Below are 11,811 nucleotides of genomic sequence, written 5' to 3' on the forward strand. Positions count from 1 at the left end.
GCATGGACTTTGTTACAGTTTTCTCTGTCTACTTCCAACATACTTGCACTTCTGCCTTTAATCTGGACTTAACTTTACTGCATTTGATTGATTAAGTCTGGAATGTAATGCTGACTTTATTTTGTTAATCTCGCTTTCAACAACAAAAGTTTCTTTCACTTTTGAATTTGAGCCAAAATTCATGTTCAGAATCTGATATTTTGAAGTGCTTTTCCCTGTTTAATTTATCAGTGGTGAGAGGAAGGAATATTATTTTGTGATCATGTTAATTTTCACAACCTTTTGCTTTATTAATTATGCAGACGAGCATAATGATAGATGCAATTTAACTTCTCCTCATTGACCTTTTGTAATGCTTGTTTTGTGTAGTGTAGTGAATAAAGTGGACCATTTTAAAATGGTCAAAAATTAAACTAATGCAATTTACAGATGTTCCTGTCCAATATTGCTATTTTGTGCTTGTTTAGAAATCCGAAACTAATATCAGAAATCATTTGACTTCATCTGAAACCTAACATTTATCAGAAGGTTTAGCTCTGTGTGGATCAGTTTAACTGCTGGCTGCATCCTTATGTTGGTATTAGTGGGATATTATGCCCTAAATCAGTGAGCGATAGGCATCCACATGGAAGAAGTAAATTTTATTTAATCACTGAATATTGATCCAGAAATTTGCTGTTGACTATTGTAAAATTTGCTATAACATTTTAAAGTGCAATGAGATAAATTAAAAATATATAGAGATGAGCTATTAAACTTATCAAAGACTATATTGTTGAACTTAACACCATGGTATGCCTCTGGTCATGCAGTAGAGCACTGTGCTTTTGATTTGGAGTTCTGAATTTGATTGGTCACATTGGGACTTGACTTCAGATATTTGCTTATCTGATCCAGCTGCATTGCTGAGAAGGAAATAGGAAAAATTATCTAGGATTTATTCTGGCAACTGGCAACTTTACAATGACAATTTCCAGCCTTTATCTTAAACTTAATTCTAAATCAACCATGATGTAAGGGAGAGTTTTGCTTTCAATTGTTCTCTCTTTAGCAACTCATTGTTTCTTTCTCCCATTCTTTACCCGGTTTGTGTGGAGTGTTGGACTTTGTCTTCTCAGAGAAAAGGAACAGATTTTAATAAAGCAGCAGTAAAAGTGTAAGCAATTCACCAAGTTGGAAAATGTCTGTTTCAGTTTAAACCTCCCATGTTAAACTTTATGTTGATTATGATGTACAGGAATTAATGTTGGATGACAGTTTCTGGTAAGCTCACTACATTTTCGCCAAATGTCAGCCAGTTCTTGCCTTTCATTTTATTCCTTGTAACTGATAGTGGAAAACATTCCAGAAGTTACACTGGTTACGCAGTCCTCCTTAAGCCCTGTCAAATCATTAACTGTGATGTTATTGAATGGCGGTTCAAGCTCGAGAGGCAGAATCGTCTTCTTGAGTTCTCTGCCCAAAGGCAGGTCCAACACCAGGCGCTGCAATCTCTACCATGAGTGATAGGGCAAGCAGGCAGGTCCTGAAACAATTCTATCTGAAAATGGAAATCGAAACCTGTGCTACTGGCACCAATCAAATTCACACCAGCCATCCATCAATTGTGCCAACTGATCCAAAGATTCCAAGTTGCTGCGGCAACATACATTTCTTTACATGCATTTTGTAGCCTGGAGCTAATGGATAGTGATGGTGGAGGTTTCAATTTCTTTCCATCACAGGGATAACCAGGAATCTCTCCTGATTCCTGGTTAGCCTTACAGGGCGGCACGGTAGCACAGTGGTTAGCACTGCTGCTTCACAGCTCCAGGGTCCTGGGTTCGATTCCCGGCTCGGGTCACTGTCTGTGTGGAGTTTGCACATTCTCCTCGTGTCTGCGTGGGTTTCCTCCGGGCGCTCCGGTTTCCTCCCACAGTCCAAAGATGTGCGGGTTAGGTTGATTGGCCAGGTTAAAAATTGTCCCTTAGAGTCCTGGGATGCATAGGTTAGAGGGATTAGCGGGTAAAATATGTGGGGGTAGGGCCTGGGTGGGATTGTGGTCGGTGCAGACTCGATGGGCCAAATGGCCTCCTTCTGCACTGTAGGGTTTCTATGCAGTGGTACTATTTGATCCTTAAAATGAAGCGCATCTCTGATTGCTTTTATTCCACAGTCAGGTCCTGGGAATGTGAGGCAGTGATATATAAATGCATTTAAAAGTAAAGATGGTTCTGGAATAATTCAAGGCAAGCATCCAATGGAATGCTCACCAGCTGTTCTGTCTGGAGACAATACACATCTCTTTAACCTGTGTTTAATGTTCCCTCCAACCACATTATCTGTACCTTTTAAGACCTGGCTGGCTGTAGAGATTTGCATTCTAATTAGTATTCTGTAACTTGATTTCTGTGTCTGTGCACTGTTGGAGAACAGAGACCACTCCATCTGACGAAGGAGCAGCACGCTCCGAAAGCTTATGGTATTTGCTACCAAATAAACCTGTTGGACTTTAACCTGGTGTTGTGAGACTTCTTACTTAGTTTATATGCCAGATGATTTTTTCATGTTATATTTTTCATTTATTTTTCCAGCTTTGAATTTACTCACAAGAAGCAGTCTGGTGGAGCAGGCCAATACGGCAAAGTTATTGGTGCATTAGAACCTCTGGACCCTGAAAACTACACCAAATTAGAATTTGTTGACAGAACAATTGGAACAAATGTACCAAAGCAGTTTATACCAGCCGTTGAGAAGGTAATGGATCTGATTATCTCCTTACCTCACTTCCTTCTGGCATCTTAGACTGGCTTCTGCTTGCCTCTAGCAATATTACCAAATACCCTAAATTATTGTACTTGGAAACCTTGGCTTCTAGTGGGAGAAATTAAACATTTCAAAATATAACCTTTTCAAGAGAAATTGAATAAGAATAATTGCTAACCATACGGTATTGCCACAAAACTAAACTTATGAAGTTTGCCACTAAGATTTGAGTCAACTTGTCAAATGCATCACAATTAACAAGGAAATAGAGACTATGGGCCCGATTTGACCAGCACGGTGCAAAAACTTGGTAAAGCCGGGTGTGAGACGAGGACAGTGATCCGCGCCTGCCTCCGCGCTGGTTCCCGAAGGCCCGGTTACCAAGGCCCGAAAATGGCCGCGAAACATGCATTTAAATTGACTTAATGGGCTGCATGCCCAATCTTACTGGCACTTCCCCCTTTACCTCGGCATCCGCCCATCCAGAATCGGGGCAAAATAGACATGCTCCACAAAAGTCCAATTCGGGCGCTCCAGTTAGTGAGGAGGTAAGTGTCGAGCATCCAACGGCTCTCTGATTGAGATTGGTGGGGGATGGGGGGGTTGGGAGAGGTAGGTTTGCTGCCACTCTACCTAAGGTCAGTGAAGGGGAAGGAGGGGGGGTGGTCTGCTGCCACTCTGCCTGTGATTGATGAGGGGGAAGGGGAGGATCCGCTGCCACTCTGCCTGAGATCAGCGGAGGGGGGGAGGGGCCCGCGATTTGTTTAGGTGGCAGAGGGGGTGGGGGAATAAGGGGATCAGTAATATTGTGGGGGTGGGGCAATGTCTGTCCAGTCTGGGAGTGGTGTGGCAGGGGAGCCGCATTCTATCGTTTTTTCTGCGTATGCGCAGTTGGAGGAGCCAATTGGAGCTGCAGGGATTCGGGCACGTTAAGCCCGCCCACAGGCTTCTGCAGCGCGATTCGGAATTGCTGATATTTGTTCAGTACAAATATCAGCAATTCCGAATCGCGTATGGGAGCACCTGAGAATGAGTCTAAAAGTCGGATCTGAAACACTCCCAGTTTCAAGTCCGCCCAGCACTTAGAATCAAAATGGTAAAATAAGGCCCTATATCTGTATTATAGAAATCAATCCATGACTGTGGCTTTTTTAAGGCAGTAATGTGTCTTGGGCATGAGATGACATCACAACTGAAACCTTTTATCCATTGCAAATCACAGCTCGTGATTTGTAAGATGAATTTTTTTTTATTTTAAAATTGTTAAATCGTATGGCAGATGTACTGAGTAGGACTATGCACTAGAAATTTGTGGATTCCATTCATTGACCAGCAATTATATACAGTTAGAAGGAAGATGGTTAAAATTCAGTCATAACCAATGCATCTGTCTATTTTGCTGTGGATTTGTATTAGTTACTGTACTGCTACTGAATTGTTTTTGTATAATTTATCTTTTCTTAATTTGCCCACATTTTACTGGTGATACCAAAGCCAATTGCAATATCTGCATCTTTACTTTGACGCTGTTTCAGAACAGAAATGGACTAAACTGGGCCACCTTGATCTGTATAGCTCATTTTAAAATATATTGAAAGGGAAAGCTAAGATATATAAAATATTCAAATCTATGCCTTGCTTAAATATGCTGCTTTAGTTCAAACAAAATGTTCAAAGTTATAACTGTGCAACCAAAAACATGGTGTAAATGACAATATGTTGTGCATTATTTTGGCAGGGATTTCTTGAAGCTTGTGAAAAAGGTCCTCTTACCGCGCATAAAGTCTCTGGAGTACGATTTGTACTGGAAGATGGTGCCCATCACATGGTGGATTCCAATGAAATCTCATTCATCAGAGCTGGAGAGGGTGCTGTAAGGCAAGGTTTGTAAAGCTCCTAGAACCAGTTACCAGAAGTGCCAAATACTGACAATAAATGGTTCAATGTTCTTCCCGCTTCCCTAGAAGTCCACAATAGAGTCCCTAGAACATCCTTCATCAAATTTACTAAAACCTTGAGGTTGCTGAAAAACAGGTGTCAGTTGACACAAAAATACAAGTAAAGTTTTGCAGATATTCATACTGAACCTGTATGTCTTTATGTCTATAAATGGATAATTTGCATCTTGCGAATTCCAAAACTGTACATTGTATATTCTATCAAGCTAATACCATAAATTACTTTTCTAAATTAGTTTCACAATGGGAACTGTGTGCATTTTTGGATGAAAGATTATTTGCAAGAAAAATGCAGTTATGTTACAGACATAATTTTGTTGTAATTTCCTACTTCATGTTTTGCATGTTATTTTTATTTCAGTTCCATCTTTATGATTGTTTATGCACATACAGAGCAGCACGGTGGTGCAGTGATTAGCACCGCTGCCTCACAGCACCAGGGACCCAGGTTCTATTCTCGGCTTAGGTCACTGTCTATGTGGAGTCTACATGTTCTCTCCATGTCTGTGTGGATTTCCTCTGGGTGCTCCGATTTCCTCCCTCAGTCCGAAAGATATGCTCATTAGGTACATTGGCCACACTAAACTCTCCCTTGGTGTACCCGAATAGGCACTGGAGTGTGGTGCCTCGGGGATTTTCACTGTAACTTCATTGCAGTGTTAATGTCAACCTACTTGTGACACTAATAATAAACTTTAAAAAACTTTTACAAGCCTTGTGGAATCATGAAATAGTGTTTTACCATGCGGTACTCTTGTGCTCGGGTTTTAATAATCACACCAGATTATTTTATAGTGTCGTAGGATGTTGCCTGATCTTTTATGGAAATCAGCATGCTCAGAAATCTTGACTGCACATGAATTCTTCAGCATTTACTTTTACCAAACTGTTAGTGAGAGTGGCTTATACAGGCTGATCAGCTAATATCTAAGCATAATGGCAATACAATTATTTTGCAAGTGAATCAATCCAAGTAAGTGTTATAAACATCTAATGTGTAAAATTTCATATACATTTCAGGGATTAGATTGAGCATATAAACATGAAATTGACAGGCAGGAATAGAGCAGTTGGCCTGTCAAATTTATCTGGAGCTCATGTTGTCGAGAGTATCTAGACTAGACCCTTCCCAATTCCCTGCCTTTGTAATATGCTGAGAGAAGCAAAACCCCCTGTCTTTACGCTGTCTGTGAAATAATTGCTTGCTTTCTCTTTGTTTCTATTGCTCAGCTATGGAGAAGACCAGTGTGCTTATTCTGGAGCCTATTATGTCAGTGGAGATTGTAGCACCAATTGAGTTTCAGGGAACTGTAATTGCTGGAGTCAATCGCCGACATGGTGTAATCACTGGCCAGGATGGAACAGAGGGATACTTCACACTTTATGCTGATGTATGTATCATGCATTGCCTTGTTTCATTTTATGGAAAATTGCTGATATTACTATTGAATAACCATGGTCATATTCTACCTTGTGTAGATATTTATATTTTGTTAAACTGTTCACTGTACATTCATGATTGTGACACTAAAAACTATTTCAAGAAAATGATAGTTCAGTAAAAGATTTTGCTTTTGGAGAATGTGTCTTGAATGTGCCAGTAGGTCCAAAGCCACCAGCATTTCAAAAGGTATTTCACAGGATGAGAGTCCCAATAATGAGATTGTGTGGACTGATCAAAAAAGAAAAACATTGTCCTCCTAATAGGAAATACTTTGGGGAGATCATGGTACCATTCAGGGAAGACATACATATGCTCACATCAGAGCTGACAGAAGCCAAGGGGACAAACAGCCAAATATAGAGTATCTTCAAAGGGAAGCAATTATATAATTGGCAACCGTTTTGTGGAAGGAGAGAGGCAGTATCCATCTAGCAGCCTGTAAGCCAGTGCTGGGTAGCAGACCAGAAGTAAGTGCACAGAGTACCTACAGGGAGGCAGTTAAAAGCCATATCTCCTCTGCAGAGACGTTCCCCAGAATAACTATTCAATCGTATACAGAGTGGTAACAAGCTGGCCTTTACTTATAGATCTATTGGATTGGATGTTGTTTGGCAGAGGGAAGTCCTGAAAGAGTTCAGATCTTGTAAATGTACTTTGGATCAGAAAGGTAATTCCTACTTAAACTGTGTGGGTGTGTTTAGTAGTCTTATATGTAACTGTCATAGATTACTATAGTCCTGTTTGTGTATATGTGTCTTTATTGTAATAAATAGTCTTTAAGTGATCTTCCACTCACTGGGTATCACACCTGGCCCTTTATACCATTCCTGTAAACAGAACTACACCACCACGAACCTATGTTTCCGAATTGGGACACACATTAGCTAGGTTTGTGACAGTTGTTAAAGATCAAAGAAATTTAGAATAGTGTGGGAAGAAACATTATTTTTTGCAGTGGTCGTATTGGGACTCGCTGAATGCGATACCAATGGCCCTTCAAAGTATTGGCACCCTCCTGCTTTCCAGAACAAAAAATAATTTAGAAATGCCATTCTGTAGATTTTGGAATATTTTTAATCACACTTAAAAGATGGGTTTTCTTCATCCCATGCTTGTGTCTATTTCTATCTTCGGGAAATTTACTTCTTTGAGTAATAATTGAACATAGCAGCATAGAATAATTTCCAGATTTAGGTATATTTAAGTTTATGGAAAGATCCGAATTGTGTTACATAAAGAGCTACTAAGCATGTGAAGCCAATCTTTGTTTTCGTTTCAGTGATAAATTGTTCTAGTGGGAATTTCATCTCGGTATTGTTGGTAGAATGCAAATCTATTTCTAAGATTCTCGTGCTATGTTTTATAATCTACAGAGGATGTCTGTATGATTGTGCTGTCAAAAATCGGGGCAACAGCCAAAACTCTCTTCTTCTTCCGAATTGTTCATTTTTACAGTCTTTGTGGCTTATTTTACTTGTCTGATCAAGTTATGTAATAGCAATCCTTACCTGAATGAGAGGCAACAGAACTTGACATGAAGAGCCAGCTACTGTCAATATTGTTGACATACAAGACTTGAAAAATGTTTTCACTTGTTTTACAGGTACCACTGAATGGCATGTTTGGATATGCTACAGAACTGCGATCTTGCACAGAGGTACATCATCAAACATTTAAAAATGCCTTCTTTACATGGCTTTCAGTTTCATCTCTTGCTCCCTTGAGGTTACTCATTCTTAAAATAAATGCTTGTTGTAACATTCATTATTATTGATCAGTAAGATTTATTTTTCGTGACAAAGCTTTAGATTTCATTTGTAATCAATATGATGAAAAATTAAGAACTGATCAAGTTTTGAATTGAACTGTTTATAATTATTACAAGAGGTGAACATTGTCAACAGTTTGAGCAAAGGTAAGCTTTGTTATAACCTTTTTTAACTGTTTTCCAGGGTAAAGGTGAATACACAATGGACTACAGCAGGTACCAGCCTTGCCTGCCCAGTATACAGGAAGAGCTGGTCAATAAATACCTAGAAGCAACTGGACAACTTCCAGTTAAAAAGGGAAAAGCCAAGAACTAAAAGCCATTGTCAGTTGATGTTTCAAGAATGTTGGCACCATTTTGCACAGCTTGCTAACTGTTTCAAGAACATAAATAAACAGTTGTTGGTAGTGTTTTGTTGGGGACACCTACCCACAGGAATTCCTTAACATTACACCTTTGATAAGACTTGCAACGATCACTACATCTCATGAGCCAACATTTATCAAACCATTGTCTGGTTTTGAAGGAGACTGATTTATCAGAAGGTTACACACTGACATTTATTTCTCCATATTGTAGCTCTGAAAGCAACTGATTTTGTTTATTATCACAGATGGAAATTAACTGATACCTTTTTGAAAAGGGTGTCTTATCTGTGACTTCAAAAATTGCTGAATAATTGTAATAATTGTGAATGTTTTTGATTTTTTTCTAGTTAAAAGCAATTCCAGCCCTGTCCCCATTGATCTGTATATTTTTCCAGCTCCAACCATCAAACTTTGCAATTTGAAATCTAGATCCAAAGCATCTAATTATCCTCTATATTTTAATTGAGTGGGAAAATTGTCAGTTAGATTTCACTTGGATCCAACATTGTTTATAGAAATCGTTTATAGTTTTTAAAATTTATATTGCTGTTAATGTTAAAGGGGTAATGCATCAAAAAAGGGTTGTGAAACTGAACTGTGTTTCAGTACATTGATCTTGTGCCAGTTAGGCATACATTTGTTATTTATTCAGATTATTTACCACATTTTTTTAATCTACCAAAAGAAATTTCCTCGAGGGTATTTCATAAAGACTGTCTTTCTTAAAATGCTGTTATATAAAAGTGGGGAATTTTTATCTGGAGTTGAGAATTCAAGTTTCTCAAAATTTGTGTCCCTCAAGTTTTCTCTTTTGAAAACTAGGAAGATCTTTATAAAATATGGACCTTTGTTCTTATTTTTTGAATTTATTAACAACATAGATCCAATCATGAAGCTCAAAGGAAGAATGACATAGATGGTGAACTTTGTTGAATGAAAAGATTCTTTTGTTTGTGATTATTCCCTTGGTTACCAAAAGGTCTTTTGTTTCTTGCAAACTGGTCATTTTTTCCTGAGTGTTTTACATTCACAAGAGCTGTGAAATGCATATAAAACCTGGTTTCCAACCTCCTATTGCTATTGTGTGCCTGCTGCTAGGAAATGCATGAAAGTGGACCTCTGGCACCCAGCTGTTCAATTCTTCTATCACTCTCTATGGCAATGCTTCCCAAATTACTTTCCAATACAACCCCATTTAACACTTGAAATTCGACATGGCTCTAAATGCCTGCAACAACAGAACGGCAGTAAAGTAGAGTAGTAAAATTCAAGATATAATCTCATTAATCTACGATACATCACACAAATATTAAAGTATTGAGTTTTAAAAGTGCTTTGTAAAAATATTATCTTCATCTGAGGCTAGGAAGTGGATGAAATGCAGGTTGAGGGAGCTGAGGTAGCTAATTTTGGAGCCCAGGTCATCTGCAGAGTTGGGGTGATGGTATTGGGCACAGACTGCAGCTTTGCAGCAAAAACATTGCTGCCAGATTCATAGTCGAGGTCAGGCTTCAAGACTCAGTGAAGTGACTGTCGGCAGGAGTCCATTACTCAAAGAGAGACCAAGAGACAAGTCGAGCAGGGCCGGATATTGCCTGGCCTTCTGTGCTGAAGGAGGGGGAGCTCAGCCTCATGTCTGCACTGTTCGAAGTAGCATTGTGATCAGCTTCAGGGTTTTATCTTTTTGAAAACATTTGCTCACCTTGAATTCTTGTGAATTCCATGGAAAATTGAATACCACATGCTCTTGCCACATCAATGGGAATCATTGCCTTATTGAGAAGCACCTGCCCTGTATTCCCCAGGCTGCAACTGAAGTTTCAACATACGAGGAAACAGTGTGGCATGTTGGTGTATTAGGACACATTGCATAATGCCTTGAAGGCCTCAGCTGTTTAATAAATTGTCCATTCTGTCATCTGCAGAAATATTTTCCTCTCCATATGTACAGTTGAATTCCACAAGAGAGAAGGAAAAAGACCAAAACTGTGATTTTTTAAAAAATGATAAAATGGTGAGAAAACAAACAAAAACATTTTCTTAATTTTAGTGAGGTTTTTGTTCTAAAATATTTGAAGTTCAGCATATTAGGCACTGCTTTATTTGAACCACAACTTTGCTTTCACTGGATTATAGTATTAATTTCTCTTGTATTTACTGCATTTGGTTTTTTTACAGTTCAAAAGTGAATATTTTGTTTGATTGTGCCTAAACTGTGATCAGCAGGCACTTTGCCATGTTTCATTTCTCACATTAAAACCTTAAATATTTCTGTTTAAAAATCTGTGACATATATCGATATATTTATGAACATTCATGTGGAGGAACAAAATTTAACACTGATGGTAGACTTTTAAAAAATTCATCCCGAAAGAAAAGCAGGGCGCCATTTGGGAGAAAAATCGGAGCACTGCACAGAGGTAAAATTATGAAGAGCAAAGACAAGCTCCCAGCAAAGTAACCATTTGGTGTAAAGATTCTGTTGATAGTAGTTTGAGAGCCCTGAGTGGGGGAGAAAACTGCTGGCAGCTGAGGTGAGAAGGGAGAGATGAACATTTTGTATTTAGACAAGTGATACCAGCAGATAAAGTAACATCTGTGAAGAGGGAAACAGTTAACGTTTCAGCTCTATTGTGCTGTGACCTCCAAATTAGTGAAAAGAAAATCCATTGGTTAAGAACACTGTAATGTGATGTAGGCTAATTTCAGACCCTCTTATCTCCAAGTGATCTTTTGCCTATTGTATTGAAATCCTGTTAGATCATATATAGGAAACAGAATTCTGTAAGTGAGCGGGAACTCAGAATATTTACAAATGGATTTAAAATTGAATTGTGTTAGGTTCCAAAAATGTAAAATTGTAAAAATTGATGTAATATACTTTAAATTTAGTCCTGGATAATCCTGCAAAATATTTAGGATGCTGTGGTACGGAATGGAATGTTTTAATTAATTTCATGATTTATATTATATCATTTTGTTGTTGACTTTGCACCAGGGGTATTTCATCGATCTCGAGTACTTTCAATGAATTGAACACCTGACTAAGTGCTGAAGGAACAAACCTGCTTTGATGTAATCACTTATCAAGCCTTCATGCCACCTCAAAATACAGCCAATGAATTTCATTTTGAAGAGCAGGCATTGATATATAGGCAGATGTGGCAGCCAATGTATGCACAACCATGTGCAACCAACAAAAGAGGAAAAGTAATAAATACAATTAAGTATTTGGTGCTGGTTTTTGGAAGAATGTTGCTTTGAATATTAGGATAATTAATATTCAGCAGAGAGGCAGTTGGTATAAACCCACATCCAAGGATAACATACTCACAGGGCAGTGCTGCTTCTGTACTGCAGTGAATATTAGAATCTTCAATGCTTGTCATATGGCCCAGTTAAAATTAGTGAGAATCAAACACCTCTTTCCAAAGCTTGGAACCCTTTTATTGTGTGGCACTTAACTAATTAAGTTAATCTACATTAAAATCTCTGCACAAATGAAAGGTTCACCGAATGGTTAACAAG

At 38.5% G+C, this 11,811-nt stretch overlaps 1 protein-coding gene across 3 annotated transcripts in view; it reads left to right on the plus strand.

The window, feature by feature from the left end:
- gfm1 (G elongation factor, mitochondrial 1) overlaps window positions 1–11,513 on the plus strand; it is a 79,220-nt gene extending 67,707 nt beyond the window's left edge. For 2 of the 3 annotated variants that reach the window (XM_078208975.1, XM_078208983.1), the window contains 5 exons: window positions 2,574–2,736; window positions 4,484–4,628; window positions 5,934–6,094; window positions 7,751–7,804; window positions 8,100–11,513. In XM_078208975.1, the coding sequence (XP_078065101.1) occupies window positions 2,574–2,736; window positions 4,484–4,628; window positions 5,934–6,094; window positions 7,751–7,804; window positions 8,100–8,231 (655 nt within the window). In that variant the 3' untranslated portion in view covers window positions 8,232–11,513. The remainder of the gene's footprint in view (window positions 1–2,573; window positions 2,737–4,483; window positions 4,629–5,933; window positions 6,095–7,750; window positions 7,805–8,099) is intronic. The other variant, XR_013497426.1, reaches the window with a different exon arrangement.
- Window positions 11,514–11,811: the final 298 nt, after the last annotated feature.

This window comes from Mustelus asterias, chromosome 3 (assembly GCF_964213995.1).
Source record: "Mustelus asterias chromosome 3, sMusAst1.hap1.1, whole genome shotgun sequence".
Classification (NCBI taxonomy): Eukaryota; Metazoa; Chordata; class Chondrichthyes; order Carcharhiniformes; family Triakidae; genus Mustelus; species Mustelus asterias.